Raw genomic sequence first — 16,798 nt, forward strand, 5'->3', positions numbered from 1 at the left:
CTTTACCATCAAAGGGAATTGCAGTTCTCAAGGGGGATTCTACTCCACAAATTTGGAGAAAAAGTGAGAGTAGCTATCGCTCCCGTGACGTAATATGACATTTTGCGGTAAAGAGAACGCAGAGTAATTTTAATCCTGCTCTTGGCCGTGATATATATTATTGGAGGCTCAGGGATGCCGTAGCGCCGATACTAACCGTGGGAAAATTGGCCTTAGTAGACAAATGACATCACCTCAACAGCAATAAACCAGACAACTATGACAAGATCATCTAGTCTTTTCCCATTCTCACAGTGAATTGTATCCATGTGCTGCCGGAGATATCAATAACTACCCCGTAAGCTGTAAGTAATAAAACTTAATGTTTCGGCGAAAAAGACAAGAGAAATACTTTGATCTATCTCTGAGTAAAGTGTCAAGTCTTTTAAGCGTAGCTCGAAATAAAACGAGGGGGCTTGAACGACAATAACTGTAACAATTATGTGGCAAAGACGTATTCTGACAATCATGACAGTAGAGGGAGAAATGAGAAATGCATATCTAAGTGTAAATGGGATGGCAGTATTAATATTAAAAATAATTAAATTTAACATCAAAAATTGTAAGCACGAGTTCAGAGTAGTATTACCGACAAACTTTGAGATACAACTTTTTTTGAGTTAAACATCTTCGTAATTCTAATTGAAAGTAGGAACTTTTTTTGAGTTAAACATCTTCGTAATTCTAATTGAAAGTAGGAAATTCTTGCCAAACACACACAAAAAAAAATTTAAAGTATTCCACTAATGACGATAGCTCCTCTGGCCATGAGTTTTGTTTGCGACAATGTTTGTCCTCATGGACAGAAACTACAGCACAAACATTTATAGCACCGGCTTTCGGGACAATCCGAGATGGACACTGAGGGTTTCCAAATGTTTCGGCAAACATTTCAGTTACCATATTCAGGGATATCGTTTATAGGGGGTTAAAATATCTACACAGACCAACTGCTATCCAGAAAGGTAGCGACCACGTGGGTGATGGAACATTACATTCTGGTTTCTTATTCATTGTTCACACACACCAATGCGACGCACTACTGACCTACAAATGTATTCAAAAAGGTTTACGATATTTCTTATTTAAATTCACTTAATAAGTGAACTGAATTTAACATATTTGTCTCTGTAGGATTTGAGGTTTACACGGGGATGAGTCTGAAGATGCTGTCTTCTGGGTTGTTGCGCCGTGTAGTCTAGTAGGAAGGTAAACTTCTGCTAGACTACACGGCGCAATAAGCCATCTTGAAATTTGTCTTTATTTTATCATTACCAACAAAATCAACAAATCCATCAGTATGTATTTCTTTATAAGCAATCACTACTTTAACAGAGAACAAATTTGTCCTTATCTTAAAAATTCTATCATGAAAGTGTTTTGCATGAACAATATTTCGTAACCATATTTCACTTAATTCTGTGAGTGACATTTTCGTACGCAAACAAGCCTTGTGACGGAGCTCTATCGCGTAATTCACCGAGCTGTCTAAATGCGAATTACCAAGAGAATTATGTACTGTAAGGCTACACAAATCCCTACTGCTGTTGGGGGCGGGGGGGGGGGGGGGGGGGGGGAGAAAACTCAGTAGTGGTTAAAAAAGGAAATATCATTGTAAGTGAAAACGAATTATAGCGCGTTATTATTATGTTATCATTTGTGGCGTCCTTCTGTGGCAGTTGAAGCACAATATGGGGATCAAGCAAAGAACCAGGGAGACGGGAGACGGTATATAATATTGCGCACACAATTAGTCCTCCATCTTTATAGCACGCTGTGCGTTATTCGTTATTTTTTATATTTTATCTCACTCCCACCCTCTGCATACACACAAACAGCGAGTCACCATTGTTCCTATGGTAACAGACATCATCATGAAACATTCCCACAGAGCCTAGTCGTGCAATGTCGCATGTGGTTGGTTGGGTTTACAGACGCAACCAGAGGATTCTGAATTTACCAACCGCAGCAGAAGCAGCACAAACAAGAAAACAATGCACTAACGCTCGACGCTTTCACCCAGTGCCTCAAAACAATGCAATATTGCATAGTTTAGAGAGTTGTACAGTTGGGTTTGGTAATAATGAGACATGGGTCTATATGTGTGATTTCATTGCTTTTAAGATTTAACTCTTGTCTGGGTACACGAAGTAGTGAAAATAAGAATGTGGACGTAAATTTCGAAGTACTGACATTTCCGATTATCATTATTTCCATCCACTAGGCTGAGAAAGAAAGGTACGTAGTGACACGAAGACAGATGCCAAAGTTTAGAAAACTGAAGAACCAAATATCTTAAAAATGAATTCAGCCTAATTTGTAACAGTAAAAGAAAATGTTGGAGGAGACAGAAAATGTAGAGATTTTGTTACGTTGTTCTAGATTTTGGCGTCGTGTGGACTCGTCGGTAGATTTCAACGTTTCGGATAAATGTAGTCTCCATTTTTATGGCTAAAATGGTGAATCTGGGAAGTGAAGGGTATTACACAAACCCATATAAATTTTTCCGCTCCCCCGTTTTGCATATAGAATTCCCCCTTTGTGAATATCTAAGATCTCACACAATGAAGAGGTTTGATGAGTTTGCAGTTACAGGGGTTGATTTTAAAGTGTTCGAGGAGTGCATGTAGATTAAAATAACGCACTGAAGTTACAAAAATAGCCTATATGCTTTGAATATTCTCGTCAATTAGCGTTTATACGCGCTGAAATTATATTTATAATTGCTTCATCAGCTGCAGTGACTGAAATACAAGTATCTCAAGCTAATGTTCGGACAGTATTCTCAAACAAGTCACAGTCATCTCATCTCCATTCCCACACACATCACCATTAATCACCAACACATAATCTTCCCTCTCCATAATACCCATTTTGAAACTGAGAACGCAGTATAAAAGCTCTAGTTGTGATGACAGTTGAGAATTAACTAATCTTTCTTTGTTTTGCGTGAAAGATTAAAGTAGGGCATACATTTTCTCATTATACTCAAATAAAAACAATATAAAGAATTTCCTAAGCATTGGCCGAGTACGTTCATCAAGCAAACACACTGGTTCACTTCGTCTAATCATAAACCCATCTTCTTTTCCATGTGAATGAGCTACTAGTCTCCCAGATAGTCAAAATATTCTCACATTCTGTGGATTCGGACGGTTTACTGCCACACGTATAAGAGTCAGCTAATAGCCCACAATCCGAGCGACTTCACTCCACACCCATCTACGTCTAGGTCTCCGAGATAGTGTATTTCGAGTTTTTCAGTTCAAATGCTATACGCATTTATCACCTGTCCATGCGTGTTGCATTTCCCACCAATCTCAACGCTATTTACTTGATTAACCTAATAATATCTGGTATCGAGTACAAATTTTTAAGTGATAACGCCTATTATTAAAAATATTACAGTGAAAGTGAAATATTTGAGGAAACGAAATGATTGCAAAAAAGCACGACCGTGTCAAAATATTCTGGGGGTGCGGATGTAAGCAAACTATTGTGAAAATGGATTTGAAACAATGATCAAAACACCCTTTAACATTTTTAGTGAAATTTCAGGTACTCGCGACTGTTTAAAGATGACTATCTCCTGTGGAGGTTAGCAGTGTAGTCTTTTAGAAGTTTACTAACTTTTCAGAGGTATTTTCTTGCAGGACAATCGACCTGATTATGGAGGCAGCACGCACCTCTGAAACGTTGGTAAATTTCTAACAGACTACACAGCGTAACAATCTAGACGACAGCCATTTCAATACTTTTATTGTCAAAGAAAATGTAAGATTTTACTGCCTATAACATGCAAAGTTAAAAGACGTATATACAACCATAAGACGACAAACTAAGATGTCGGGCACTTGATATAGCCGAACAGGTCTAAATGCTTTTCCGAGAAAATAAGTAACAGTGATAAATGTCGATTAATGTTACTGTCATAGAATAAATACTAAAATACGCCACGGGCATGAATTCAGTTATGATAATCCAAAGACGAAACGAATATGAAGAAACAACTTTGTAACCGAACCTGACTATACGCATTGTGCACAGGAGTGAGGGAGGGGTGATTTTTGGGTTCGAGTTGTGTTTAACACTTGATCGCTCAACTTTAGACCGCGATTATCATTTGCAGGAGCAACTAAACCCACAGGCTTGTTTGTCAATTGCTACTACGGGCGAATGCATGCAGCACTCACCCCTCCAAACCCTCGTTTCGGGTTGGAAGGGCAGGCAACACCCTTCGTTTAATTTCCATCTGTTATTCAGCCCTAAAAAAAACTGAGTAAGAATCAGGATGTAGCCCTTTCATAAAGAACAGCCAACTTCCCTACCTCTTTCACTCTCTGGCAGAATCAGTTACACCACGACGTGGTTTCATTCCACTGAAATCCCAGAATTAACTAGTTACATAACTTGATAGAACAGAATCCTTTTAGAGAAGCTGATACTCACTCAACTTATCGAAATCACAGAACTCGAAGTTTCAATTTATTGTCCAAAACAGCCTACCACTAGTTCATATCATACCAGATGAATTCGGTTCTCAACACATTGAAATTATCGTGTCAATTTGAAACCTCATGTCCATTTTCCGTCACTTAATTCATGCCAAGGAAAGTTTTATCCGAATCAGTCGCAGTGTAATATGACGTAACAAGATAATCTTCTACGGCAAGGGGTTTTTCGTCTCCTCCTGACCTTCAAGATAAAGAAACCCCTTGTCGACTGTCCAGCGTACTGCGAACTTCTGAAGGGTACGCAGCTACCCTCCACATCCGCCGGCGGTCTCAGCTATATTAAACGTGAGAACGCGCTTTGCTTTGGTAAAGGAACTGATCATGTGGTACTTTAAATTTGTTTTAAACAAGATCACGCTGGATAAACACTTATCGTAAAATAATTTGGTTGTAGGAGCGAAGCGATGTATGTTTTATATGCAATTTACAAACGGCAGAACTCACATAAGAACTCTAAGGCGGATTGCTGGCAAAGATGGTTTCTGAAGCTGTGAAACTAAGCATGATAGACGAAGGGGACCAGATCCAAATTTATTTCTACTGGGTTCAAGTCCCGGTGAAGATGGCCGAATTTCCCCGGAGCAATATTACGGACATTCTAAGGGTATCTTAAATTACTCAAAACTAAATTCTATTTCACTTCCTGAATAGAATAAGACACTCATATTATGCCCTGACTAAAAAGCGTTGGCAAGGAATAAAACTGAGAAGAATGTGGAATTCCTTAAAAGCACGAATGGTTTACGTGGACCAATATAAAGTTGGACGCCAGTGTAATGATTCTCAGTCATTCCGCTTGCCTTTTAATAAAACAAAACGCCCAAATATCTGTTGTACCACAAATGAGAACTTTAACCCAATGTAATGTACCTTAAGCACGATGGAAATGAAAGCGACTTAAGTCACTGGGCCTGCCTGGTTTTCTATTCTCTTTGGTTCCCCTCGTGTGTGAAAGCAACCGATTGGTGGATTACTGTCAGAATACTGCACCACAAAGGGCAGCGCTAATGTTTTGCTTTTCATAATCTTCCCCTCTTCCTCTTCATAAAGAACCATTGTATCAAAAGAGTTTCTTCTATAGTCAAGTTCATAGCATGAAAAGATACCTAGATAATATAAACCTAATAAGAAATTAAAAGGAAATTAAAGATAGTTATAAAATGCGTCGAGATAAAGTAGCATTATAAGAGTATAATGTTAGAACTGCCTATTATGTGAGGTATAGACAGAGCTTATACTATACGTGTATTAACCTTGTTATCACTCTCCGTGTGTTGTATATACAGAAGACATGGGCGATGGTCATTTTGAACACCTACACTAGCTGACGTACGCAATGGTTTAGTTTATTAACAGCGTTAAGCAGTTAATCTCTGAAGTGTTGTGTTTCCTTTGCGTTACGGACTAAATTCTTACATATTATTTAGACGATCTTCGACTTCAATGGGTTAATTTCTAATTTGTAACAAGCTGAAATTTTGCTGACAAATTGTTGAGTATGGCGTTTAAACCAATTTTATCTGCATTCTTCAAATGTTTTGTAAGATACAATATGTAATATATACATGAACGAATGGATAGGATTTGGTGAATTTCTCTCAAATAACGCATAAAATTTAGAATTACAATAAATAAAATAAAGAGACAGCACTGAAAAATTACCGACATTTATAATAATTGAGTTATATTTTAAATGTGTAGCCGTACTATATGAATGATGTAAAAAAGTGTTTCTTGAATGATTAATCGATTTGTTACGGCCGCCATATTATTAATCATAAAAAATGTCTGACCAGAGCATTATACGCGATTATTAAACTAGTTTCAAATAAGAATAAAAAACTTATATGTATTCCCTTTCCAACTTCGTAAATTTCTTTTCCACGTGCCAACTCACGACGATTAATAAATCACCATCTTTAAAATTCAATTACTCTGCGTTCTTAACACAGATTTTATTTATTGATTCTGTATTATTCTTATCATAAACACCAAACATTTCTCCAGGCAGCGTTAACAAATTGATCTTTGTGTACAGACGAACTGGTTTTCTTTGAGTTAGAAACTAAACTTAAATTTGTTATTTAATAAAAATGTTATGGGTACTTCATAAAAGCCACTAGAAGAATCTATCAAATCAAGATGGTTTTTAGATGTTAAATTATGGAAAGATAATAAAATAAAATTTCTAACCAAGCAACAGGATATAAAATGTTTATGGGTGTGAATGAACACGTGTTATTCAGACAGCAAACAAGAGAAGTTTATTGCGCGGACATTGCAAGAACGTTATCTGACACCCTGTCACTCCAAACGAACGATTGTCACATGCAGTGATTTCCAAACAGAATGACATGAGGATGTGTGTGTCGCCAATGTTAGGATTAAAATACAAAGTCTTTCATGGTACAGAACATATTATTTCAGCCAAGCTTCTTTTTACTATTTGATACTAGAAAATGTTTCATTTCAGTGACAAGTTTCTTTCTGTTGACTTTGACGTCACTAAATCTGTCACGTTTTACGCACGCCTTTATCACTGTGTCTCAAGTGTTCGCTAGTTACTGAACTACATGTAGTCTTAAAAATTTAAACAAAATCTCAGCAACCATAGAAGTTCAAAGGTGAAGAGATGTCCTGGAAGCATTTTCGGACCGTGAAGAGAAAATGGAAATGTCTATAGGTTTAATATTAAATTTATGGGAAATTTTATAAGAAAACGTCACTTTTCAGGGGCGACTTACACAGACAACTTTCATATTTCTGTCAATACATAGTCATACATACACTTACAAATTAAGCGCATACACAAAATCCATTATATTCGTTCCTTACTTTCTTTGATAATACTTTCTCAACTGAATTAAACAGATGACCTTGAACTGGAAGCTATCGTGGCGTATTTAAAAGAGGTATGAATTTTCCAGGATGATGAGAAAATCAACGAATATCAGAGTCATGACAGCCTATATCTCGGTCGAGAATGGAATCCAGGACCTACCGAATTCTATTGGGAATGCTAAAAACTTGATCTCGACGTATTTACCATATCAGATTTACACTTTGTGATAAGATATCTATTGTACGCAATGTATACAGTTTTGCAAAACCGAGACGGATAAGAGAAAATATTATTACATCTAACTTAAGTAAATTTGCTGATGAAGATTGGCTTGGACAAGCTCAATATCTGGTCCAGTTGCAAGTTTATGATTTTTTAATTTTAATTATGACATACTGTTGTGTTATATATAACAAAATTGTGTGACATATTTGTTCTATTTCAAAGGAATAGAAAGAGAAAAAGGCATACACATAATTCTGTGAGATTCTGCGTTAGTCGTTTTGGATTCTAGTATCACAGGCTCAGTTTCATTTGATTAGTGGCGCTTGCATAATTTGTATAATCGTATTCCTTTTACGAAATTTACACGGTACATAGTCAAACCTTGAAGTAGTACATTCCACCCTATTAAGTCACATAAAACACGACAAAAGAAATTATAACTTAATGCAAAATCTTTCATTTGAAACATCACCAAGTGTAAAACAAGTTTCTTTATAAGGCTACAGATGGACATCACGATTTAAAACAACATTAGAAACGCATCCATTTCGCAGATCATCCTATGAAACAACACAACCATGATAAAAGGTAAACTTGGACCCCAAGGTTGACAGACATTCACAGGAAGTTCATGGATAAATTTTATAGTTTACTCACCTTTATTTGTTCACATTTCTGATGAAACATTTTTGTAAGCAACATAAAAGGACTTAAAGAAAAGCAAAGTGTTAACAACTTGTAAGACAACGTCAAGGAACAGGCTGTCAACAGGGTTTGTGTTTGGAATACACGGCTTCACTAGATAAGATTAGATGAATCTACAGGGGTATACAAAAACCAACAGTGAATGTGGGTGAAAGAACGGATTCCAAACACAGCAAATTCTATAATTTACCGCCCCATTACCAAGACATATGCCTCCTAGTCTGCATAGAGGTTGGTAGATTCTTTAACGATATTCATCAGTTAAAAATGTTATCTGCTAACTATTGATACAATGCAATAAAACTGGCAAGAAAACTTTGGCATTAGAACGGAAAGAATGAGGGTATGTCGAAAATCCTCAACAGGAAGGCCAAAATCTTGTTCTTCACTCATATAAGCGAGAAGTTTTACAACGTGTACGATCTTACCGATCTAGTAACGGGGAATTTATTATATTTTTGTATCATGTGGTTCTATTCAGCGGGTCCCTTGTCAGGTTGCAGATATGGAGGGTAGCTGCAAATATAATTAATAAGCAGTCGCGGACAGCCGACATGGGGATGTCCTCCAGCTTTTGGGTTGGACGGGAGGGACTAACAATCCATTCCAGTGATGTAAATATAGAATGGTAAAAATGTTACACAGGACTTCGGATCTGGGTCAAATCTTTGACAACTTTTTGTGGAGATGAGAAATATAGAGGAAAACTTAAAGGGAAAATATAACATGGAAGATCTACGTGTAGATGGGAGAATAATATTTTAAAAGAACGGGTTACAAGGCAGTGGGCTGGATTGTTCTTGCACAAGATAGGGTCCAAAGTTGGGCTTTTGTGTGAAGACGGGAATACACAATAAAACACTGAGTTCACAAATGACCGTCCTTCAGCAAAATCCATAGTATTTGTATGTTGCATATCACCAACGCTGACACACTCAAATCTGTCTATTTTGAATACTTTCGCCCCATAATGAAGTATTAAATAACTTTGGGGGTAATTAATCTAACAGCAAAAAGATATTTGTCTTACAAAAGAAAATCTTTAGTTTAATGGCCGGTGTCAAACCTATAAATTCCTATGGAGGTCTATTCTATGTCTAGAAATAAGTCGTAAAGGTTTCCTTGTCTTCATGCAATAAGAATGGGCAGTATTATTTATCTGCTATTTGTAATGGGTGGAATGTGTATTATTTTGCTGACTTGCCGTTTAAATATGCTGTATCTGATTTATGAGATAAATCTTAAATCTTGTTAGTTTACTGCTTGAACTATGTTCCTTATTTTTGCTTTGTTATCTAAGCACAAGCTCTAGTAACTAAACAGATTCGAGCCACGAATTATACTCGTTTCAGTAAGCAGACCAGAAGCAATTACTACATTAACTGAATAAATAAATAAATAAATACAGTTTCAAAAATGTAAGCTTTCAGGTACTCACGAAGGAAGATGGCTGTCCTCTGTGATGTTGTGCTCTGTAGTCTGGTAGAAGTTCACCGGCGTTTCAGATGAGCGATGAACAATGATGAAGGCAGTAAGCACATCTGAAACGTGGACATGAAACGCATATAATTTCTAATCGGCAATGTTCTACTTTCTGAACCCATGTTTCTTGATGTTTCAAGCATTGATGAAGAAATTAATCCATAATATTTCATAGCTCTTGGTTAAAAATGGCATTTTAATTAAGGGAAATGAACTCGCAAAACAGGCTTATCTATTGCAGTTTGATAATTAATTATTTTTTACAATTTTCAAAATCTAATAATCCAAATAAATTAAAAGAACCTTATTTATTCTCTTTACAGTAATCGTCTTCCAGGAAGCAAAGTTCCTCTTCACATTATGTATGCTCTTTAGATCTCGGTTACCACTAACGTATTTACTCACACTCCTCTATCCGTTCAACCTTCTTAATCAATTGTTCAATCAGTCACCCATCCATTTATTTACCTGGTCATACAATTATCAAGTTCTCATTTAACTCCTCCAGTGTGCTGCGCGGATCAGACGAAAACAGAGTAAAATTGTTTCATTATTCCTTATTTAAATTTCGTTTAGTAAGAGAATCATAAAAGGTGAATTTGTCTCTGTGCGTAAGCACAATACTGTGAAGGCGTATGGAAGCGTGGAGGCAAAGGTAAAAGTATAGACCTCGTCACAGAATTTAGGTGGTCAAGGTCATGGTCTGTCTAATGACCCCAGAGAATAAAGACCACAGCCGGTCTGAAATGTCTGATTAACGAATAATATTACTGACTCTATTAGGAATTAAACCTGTTCTTCCAAATGTTGAGTAGTCACTTTACTAACCCGCTTACAAGAGAAATACAAGGATATCTCTCTATACCAATTAAATATTTAGATCTAATCTGCAATCATATGAACTCACAAGTGTTCTATTACTGGTAATGCTAAAAAATTTAGGAAATTTTAAACAACAAATATGCACCAAAATTTGTTAGTCCAATTTATAAAATATTTCGAAAGATGTTTTAAAAACACGTGTATGAGGAAAAGTAGTATAAAAATTAACATACAAACATAATTTTCCTGTTAAACACATCAGACAGAACAGCTGCTATGTATGGGCATAGGAAAAAACAAATATTTACCGCGACTTCATGTAAATGATGCATGTTTTTGGTAAGCAATTAATACTCCTGTCCTTACACGCTTCTGTGACTTTACACTTCATTAAGTCTAATTTACGAGAGTAAACCTTCTTTTTGGGTTCAACGGTGCAATGGCGGAACTCTGACGTAATTATTGATAGCCATACCGCGTTCCTGCCTCGTTGACTGGCGAATAAGGAAAGTTTTAACAGACTGAACAACACCTAGAATGTACAACTGACCACAACCAAGCAACTATTTGCAATCAAAACTAAACTTGACTAAGAATTAAATTAAATTGGACTTTGGTAGTATTTCGCCCACTAGAGACCCTAATCTCCCTCAACAGACAAGATTCACACCTAAAACGTAAAATAATTTTCTTTGTAATAATCATACTTGTAACAAAAATAACGCTGATAATAATAATGCTAATAGATAAGCCACACAAAGAGAATTATCAATTATGTAATGTGATAACAGACACATGGCTAATAATTTTGCATACTGGCACGAAAAGATATATTTCATATACCAAAATACTAGAGATCAGCAAAAGAAGGCTTTACGATCATTATCACACGGCAATTTTTATGAAGAAAATCTATACAACAGGAATCAATCTGCTTAATTAATAATTGTTTATTCGAGTATAGCCTATAACCGATCAGTTGCAATAAAATGCTTATACATGGATCCCCGTTTCATACAATACTCAATCTTGTGCATAATTTGTGTACTAGGAACAGCAAGTGAAACAGAATACCTACGTTCTAAAACTTAAATATCTTCATGGAACAAGATCCTCACTGTGAAACTGTAATAGTCTACTTACTTAAGAAATGACTTGTCCTTCATGGAACCAGATGGTTCGTTACGTTGTTCGCGAACATACAGTCTATTTTTAATAAGGAGTAACTGCCATGCATGTTGTAAGAATTACATTATTTATAAAAGGGATATACTAATTCTCAAGGAATCACACTTTTATCGACGGCACACAACATTATGATCCATTCAATAATTCTTCTGTCAAAAACTTATCACCCTAATTATATTTGGTGTAGGGAACAAATTGTTAAGTTTCTCTCTTAAACAGTTTTCTCCAGATTCTCGACAAAGTATTACTAAATGAAGACGCAATAAATACCAAGCAATAAGATCTCACAATAAAAAAGTATATTTGCTTATGCTGTCTGGATTTATTATCAAAGAGTCTGCGTAGGTCAGTTGTGGTTTGTAACTCTACTTTCTAAGTCGATGTTTACGGAAAGGGAAAGTAATATTAGGCGGGATTTAAGGTTCTCGCTACAATTATCAAGATGGCTGTCTTCTGGGCTGTCAGCGACGATTTTCATGGTGATACAAGCAGTAAGCTCTTCTGAAAAACTACGTTAGACACTGTAAATTGTTTGAATTGGTTCTACTTCAGTCTTCGGGTGATTGTCATTATACCGACACTCCCGAAACGTCGTATTATAAACTATGCCTCACATAATGGGTAATGTAGAACATATTGATTCTATAATGAATCGACCATTGTCACAAACGTTTAGAGAATAATACGAAACGTTGGTCAATATCTACCAGAATATGCGGCGTCCCAGAAGACAGCCATATTGTGTTGATTACAAAGTAAAGAAGGTGATGTAACGATCTTTAATGAAGCACGACCCCAGTTTTGTATTTTCAAGCGTGCGGAAAATTGTGGAAATGCCTGCTGTACCTAGACTTGCTAGACGAATAAAATCGATATCAGATGTCTATGACGTATTATTTTAAGTCAGGAGAAAAAGCGAACCATCATCTAGCGGATGGAAAGAGCTTCCACACAGCAAATCTCGGATTAATTCTTGGAGATAAGGACACGGCTTATACTTGACGTACAACTAACAATAAAATTTATACAGTAACAGAGGACAAATTTTTATCTGCATGACAGCGAACAAATAATGGTGTGGAGTATTTGTGCAGGCAAAGAGGAGATATACGTATATAGGACGGATAAAGCTGGCGGTCTGCAACCAAAGGGGACCGACTGGCTTATAAACCGATCAATCATCGAGATTCGGTCACGGATTGACGCTGCGATATACAGATTAAACAAGTGATATTCGAGAGAGCTCTCTGAAACATGGATACGTGGACCGAGCTCACAGTTTCACAGTACACAGAATCATGAAGCCGATCTGAAGCAGACAGCAGTGATCGAACCGTCACCAATAATAAAACAATAAAAGTTGTAGTTTTGTTTAATTGCACTTTTTAATTTTTCCATTGTCTGATCTTCTTTACTATAAAAATTTGTGATTCCTCGTTGTCTTCAACCAATTTGTCGTCAAAAAATGACGTCATCAACAATGCCAACAGATATTTGTTTACTCGGCATTGTTGTGGAACACAACAATGCCGTGTAAACAAATATCTGTTGGCATTGTTGAAGTCGACACAAAAATGCCGAGTAAACAAATAACGCTTCACAACAAGGAAATCAAAGAATATCAAGTCAGTCGCATTATCACTGCTCCAGAAGCAGCACGTCGCATTGTTAAAAATTGACTAACAGTTGTCCTAAAACATCAGGAAAGTGAAAGAAGAAGTTATCAAGTATTTGAAGTACCAACTCCAACAAGGTAAAGTGATACTCATTCGATATATTACGATTATGAAAACTATTATAAAAACTGACTTTATGATCGATTTTGAGACGAAGATTTGCAAGGGTGGGGCTGGACGTAAAAAGTTGACTGAACAAGAACAGTTGGCCTCTGAACAGCGACGTAAAGAACTACAACATGAGACCTATTTAAGAAATAAAGAAAAGCGAAAGAAGACTTACATTGATAAATGTAGAAAGTTGACTGACCTAGAACAGTTGGCTTCTGAACAGTGACGTAAAGAACTACAACATCAGACATATTTAAGAAATAAAGAAAAGCGAAGGAAGTCTTACATCGATAAACGTAGAAAAACGTATTCAATAAGAACAGAAGGGGAAAAAAGCAGACGAAGATTTGTAAGGGTGGGGTTGGACGTAGAAAGTTGAGTGACCAAGAACAATTGGCCTCTGAACAGCGACGTAAAGAATTAAAATATCAGACCTACTTAACAAGTAGAGAAAAGCGAAGGGAGATTTGCATTGATAAACGCAGAAAAACTTATTGAACAAGAACAGAAGAGCAGAAGAAAACAAACGAAGACTTGAAAGGGTGGGATTGGACGTAGAAAGTTGTCTGACCAAAAACAGTTGGCCTCTGAACAGCGACGTAAAGAACTAAAACATCAGATCTATTTAACAAATAAGGATAAGCGAAAGAAGACTTACATTGTTAAACGAGACCATATTAATAACACACGTAGAAAAACAGACGAAGATTTGCAAGGGTGGGGTTGGAAGTAGATAGTTGACTAACCAAAAACAGTTGGCCTCTGAAAAGCGACGTAAAGAACTAATCCATCAGACCTATTTAATAAATAAAGAAAAACGAAGGGAGAGTTACATTGATAAACATAGAAAAACGTATACAACAAGAACAGAAGAGAAAAAAGAAAAAGAAAAAACAGACGAAGATTAGCAATGGTGTTGCTGGACGTAGAAAGTTGACTGATCAAGAACAGATGGCCTCTGAACAGCGACGTAAAGAACTAAAACATCAGAACTATTCAACAAAAAACAGAATAGAAAAAAAGAAGAATTGCAAGGGTGGGTTTGGACATAGAAAGTTGACTAACCAAGAACTGTTGGCCTCTGATCAGCGACGTAAAGAAGTAAAATATCAGATTACAAGAAGCGCTCCGAAAGGATTAGCCATCGTTGTCAAAAAATGACGTCATCAACAATATCACCTTATATTTGTTTATACACGGGGGTTAGTTTAGTGTCTTACTCAAGATTTTAAAACGCAACCAAATCCCTTCGGTGTTTTGGTCAAGTGTTTAAACCCCCCATTCGGGGGGGTTAGTTTAGTTTCTTACTCAAGAGTAAAAACACTTGAATGAGACACTAAACTAACTCCCCTTCGGGACTAACCAAGGTTGGTTGCGTTTTACAAACTTGACCAACCCCCCCTAGGAACTCCGAAAGGAGCGCCCTGCTCTAGTGTATAAAACTACAGTGCTTCCAAAAATGGATTCTGCTGTAGTCATCAAATAAAAAAGAAGAAAAGAAAAAATCCTATCTGCTACACCACTTAGTTTTGTTAGCCTCGGACATGTTTCATGTAGTTCGTTATAACAAAGTACAATAAGCAATTCCAAATTTCATGTGGGGTGAAGAGTTTAATAACAGTGGCCTGGCGTATGCAGGTAAATACCGAATTGATTTCCATCATTAATTTTATTATATTTGCAAGTCTTACGTATATTATTCAGTAGCCAATTGAGGTAATATCCGGATTTAACAGGGTGTAGTAAATGTTGCCGTTTGAATGGGAAATCAGATTTATAATTATAATAATAGAAGGATATTTGTATAAATGACAGTAAAGGTCAATGAGTTATGCAAAATAAAAATAAATCATATGAGAAATATGTATAAACCATATGGAATATGCCATTCGGGATTTTAATGTAATGTAAATTTTTTTATAGTTTTAATTACCTTCAGTGTAAAATTTCCCTGAGACAAATATTTCAAGTCTAATCTTTGTAATGTTATACATACATATAAAGTAACTACTTTGTGTCGAAACAACATGTCAAGGAATGGGGGATTAGATCACGCAGTATTAGCTTAGGCACTGCATGAAAGCGTGAGAATTATAGGTTTGCTATGCCTCCTGCCCTTGATGGAAATCGAAACACGGTCGTCCAGTCCGAAGCTAGATTTCATTAAGTATTCGTGGAACGTATAACACACACATATTCATGCTGAGAGTATACAAGAAGCTTTCTGCTTTCAAAATTATTTTTCAAAATTCATGACTACACCTCCTGTGTACTTTAATTTTTGAACAGGAAAACCGAAACGAACTGAAGAAACATAACTGCAGTTCCTCGGGATTTGGCTCTAAGTAAAACACGTTTTATGTTGATCCATTTTGCAGTTGGTAGACATAATTTTACGTTCCATGAAGTTTGATTTCAGTGGTGGCAAATCTCACCGGGACGCTTTCCGTGTGTATACAAGAACAGTATCTCTCAGCTGCATTCAGCCAACACTCTTTACGCGCGTTCTTAGCTTCCGATTTCACAAACTACACACGATTCAATAAGCAGCAAAAGTCCTCACGTAGCTTATCAACGAATTACATTTCTGCTGTATGGCAGTGCTTAATGAAAGGCCCATACAAAATTATTTAAGAAATTTACAATTGTTATGGACGCAACGTATTCACCACATTTAATGTAAAATATCTCCATTTGACTATATCCAAAGTTAGTTAAATCTAGTTTGTAGGTCAAACCCAACACCCAAAACCTTCAGATTTCTTCAGATCCTTGTTACCTACGAGTATATATGTCTCACTCGCACTGGCTTAGTACAGTATCTGACAGAAAATGACAACCAATCACTTGAACATGGAGCAGAGCCAACTTTCGAAATTTCTCATGTATTTATTTTACAACATGCAAGTACCGGCATAATTTTTGAAGAATAAAAAGAACAAAAGCACCGACAACACGGGAGATTTAAGTGATCTAAAGTGTTACGGATTCAAGTCATCGGCCAACCCACGTTTCGTCATCTAGTAGATTTATCAAAATCAAACAGGCCCATTAAAACAACTCAACGTTTTTTTAACTTAGAATTAGAATGACTCGTTAATTATCGCCAGTAAGCCAGAATGCTTCGCAAAGCAGACATAGGGCATATTGTGATATTCAATTTCCCTAAGAATTGAATATTTAAAAATACAATT

At 36.4% G+C, this 16,798-nt stretch overlaps 1 protein-coding gene across 1 annotated transcript in view; it reads right to left on the bottom strand.

The window, feature by feature from the left end:
• Nucleotides 1-9,767: 9,767 nt before the first annotated feature.
• The window catches only part of LOC147873178 (uncharacterized), a 300,974-nt gene continuing 293,943 nt past the window's right edge, over nt 9,768-16,798 (bottom strand). Inside the window, exon 5 of the mRNA XM_087353215.1 lies at nt 9,768-9,866. Within this exon, the coding sequence (XP_087209341.1) occupies nt 9,816-9,866 (51 nt within the window). The 3' untranslated portion in view covers nt 9,768-9,815. The remainder of the gene's footprint in view (nt 9,867-16,798) is intronic.

This window comes from Zootermopsis nevadensis, unplaced genomic scaffold (assembly GCF_977971745.1).
Source record: "Zootermopsis nevadensis isolate Lab colony 2312 unplaced genomic scaffold, Znev_1.0 Znev_ptg000021l, whole genome shotgun sequence".
Classification (NCBI taxonomy): domain Eukaryota; kingdom Metazoa; phylum Arthropoda; class Insecta; order Blattodea; family Termopsidae; genus Zootermopsis; species Zootermopsis nevadensis.